The 1599-nt window shown below is 42.7% G+C and overlaps 1 protein-coding gene across 1 annotated transcript; it reads left to right on the forward strand.

Annotated features, from left to right (window-relative positions):
• Positions 1–284: 284 nt before the first annotated feature.
• On the forward strand, positions 285–1103 carry LOC124365518. The gene has a single exon (XM_046821502.1). It carries the CDS (start codon positions 285–287, stop codon positions 1101–1103), a length of 819 nt encoding a protein of 272 aa, XP_046677458.1.
• Positions 1104–1599: the final 496 nt, after the last annotated feature.

The raw sequence follows: 1599 nt of genomic DNA on the forward strand, positions 1-1599 counted from the left end.
GATGGAATTTCAAGAATACGTCATGGCTGCTTTTGGCAATGCTCACCAAGTAGACTGCGTCTACCTTGATCTATCTAAGGCCTTCGATAAGGTCAATCATAACATGCTTGTAGCCAAGTTTGCCGGATATGGTGTGGGGGAGCCCCCTGCTTGAGTGATTAAACAGCTACTTCACAGACAGAACCCTTGAAGTCAAATATGACGGGTGCCTTTCTGCGCCATTCAGTGTCCTATCTGGAGTCCCGCAAGGGTCCCACCTTGGTCCCTTGCTATTTAATCTGTTCATGAATGACATTGGCAACGTCATCCTTACCAAATATCTCATGTTTGCCGATGATATCAAGGTGTTTGGCTCGGTGTCGTTGGCTCCTGATTTTGAGCGCCTCCAACTTTCTCTGACTAACATCGATGCCTGGTGCAAAGAGAACTTCATGGAGCTAAACGTCTTGAAATGCGTTGTCATCTCCTACAAACGTGGTGCAGCTCCAGTCCGACACGATTATGTCCTCAATGGATCTACACTGAAGAGAGTGGACAAAGTACGCGATCTCGGAGTGACAATGACCCCTTCGCTCAACTCTCAAGAGCGTATTGTCCACATTACAGCCAAAGCAAGTTCTCTGGTCGGGTTCAAATTCAGATCGACTAGGAACTTCAACTCGCCTTTCACCTTGATCACGCTCTACAAGTCCCTGATACGCCCGCTGCTGGAGTATGGGTCTATCGTCTGGTCTCCCTTCGAGAAGAACCATGTCAACCAATTGGAGGACATTCAAAGCCGCTTCATACGGATGCTTGAACCGAGACTTGGGTTTACCTACCGCACCACCCCGGTTGACGATGTGGAGAAGTCCTTCGCTCTTCTACCTCTATCACTCCGACGTCATCATGCCGACATCATTCTGCTCTACAAGCTGGTAAACGAGCTCATCGACTGTCCCAACATCCTGAGCGGTATTGACATTACCACGCCCAGAGGCACTCGCTCCAAGACTATCTTCAGCAGACGCTTTCTCCCAGCCTACTATTCTTACAACAGCGGAATTTTCCGTCTCCTCAAGGCTGGTAGCACGCCGGCTGCTCAACTGGACTTCTTCTTTTAGAAGCCCCTCCCGTTCAAGAAGAAGGTCTCCTTGCTCACTTGAGAAACCACACCCCAGCATAGTTGTAAATTTTTTGTTGTTGTAACTTGCAGTGTTAATTTATTGTTATTATTATTGTTATTAGTACTATTATTGTAATTATTATTATTATTATTATTGTTGTGGTTGTTATTATCATTATTTCTTATTCATTAGTTTTGTTGCAACGTATTGTGTAATCTAGTTTTGGAATCTATTTATTAATTTCAAGTAGCAATCTATTTATTTGTATGTAACTTGTAGCATTACTTCAGATAAATCGCTTCATTACTGTTGTGCATGATCTTACCAAATCTATTTATATATTTAATTATAACGTATTATAGCTACCTACTTATTTTTGTACCCTAGTGTAGTTCAGTATCACAATATTACTGTGATTTTTCAACAACTGTACCTGTCTCTTTTACATCTAGTCACTATCTAGTAATTACCATTAATCCATTTCTCAGGTATT

The sequence above is a fragment of the Homalodisca vitripennis genome, chromosome 6, assembly GCF_021130785.1.
Source record: "Homalodisca vitripennis isolate AUS2020 chromosome 6, UT_GWSS_2.1, whole genome shotgun sequence".
In the NCBI taxonomy this organism is placed as follows: Eukaryota; Metazoa; Arthropoda; class Insecta; order Hemiptera; family Cicadellidae; genus Homalodisca; species Homalodisca vitripennis.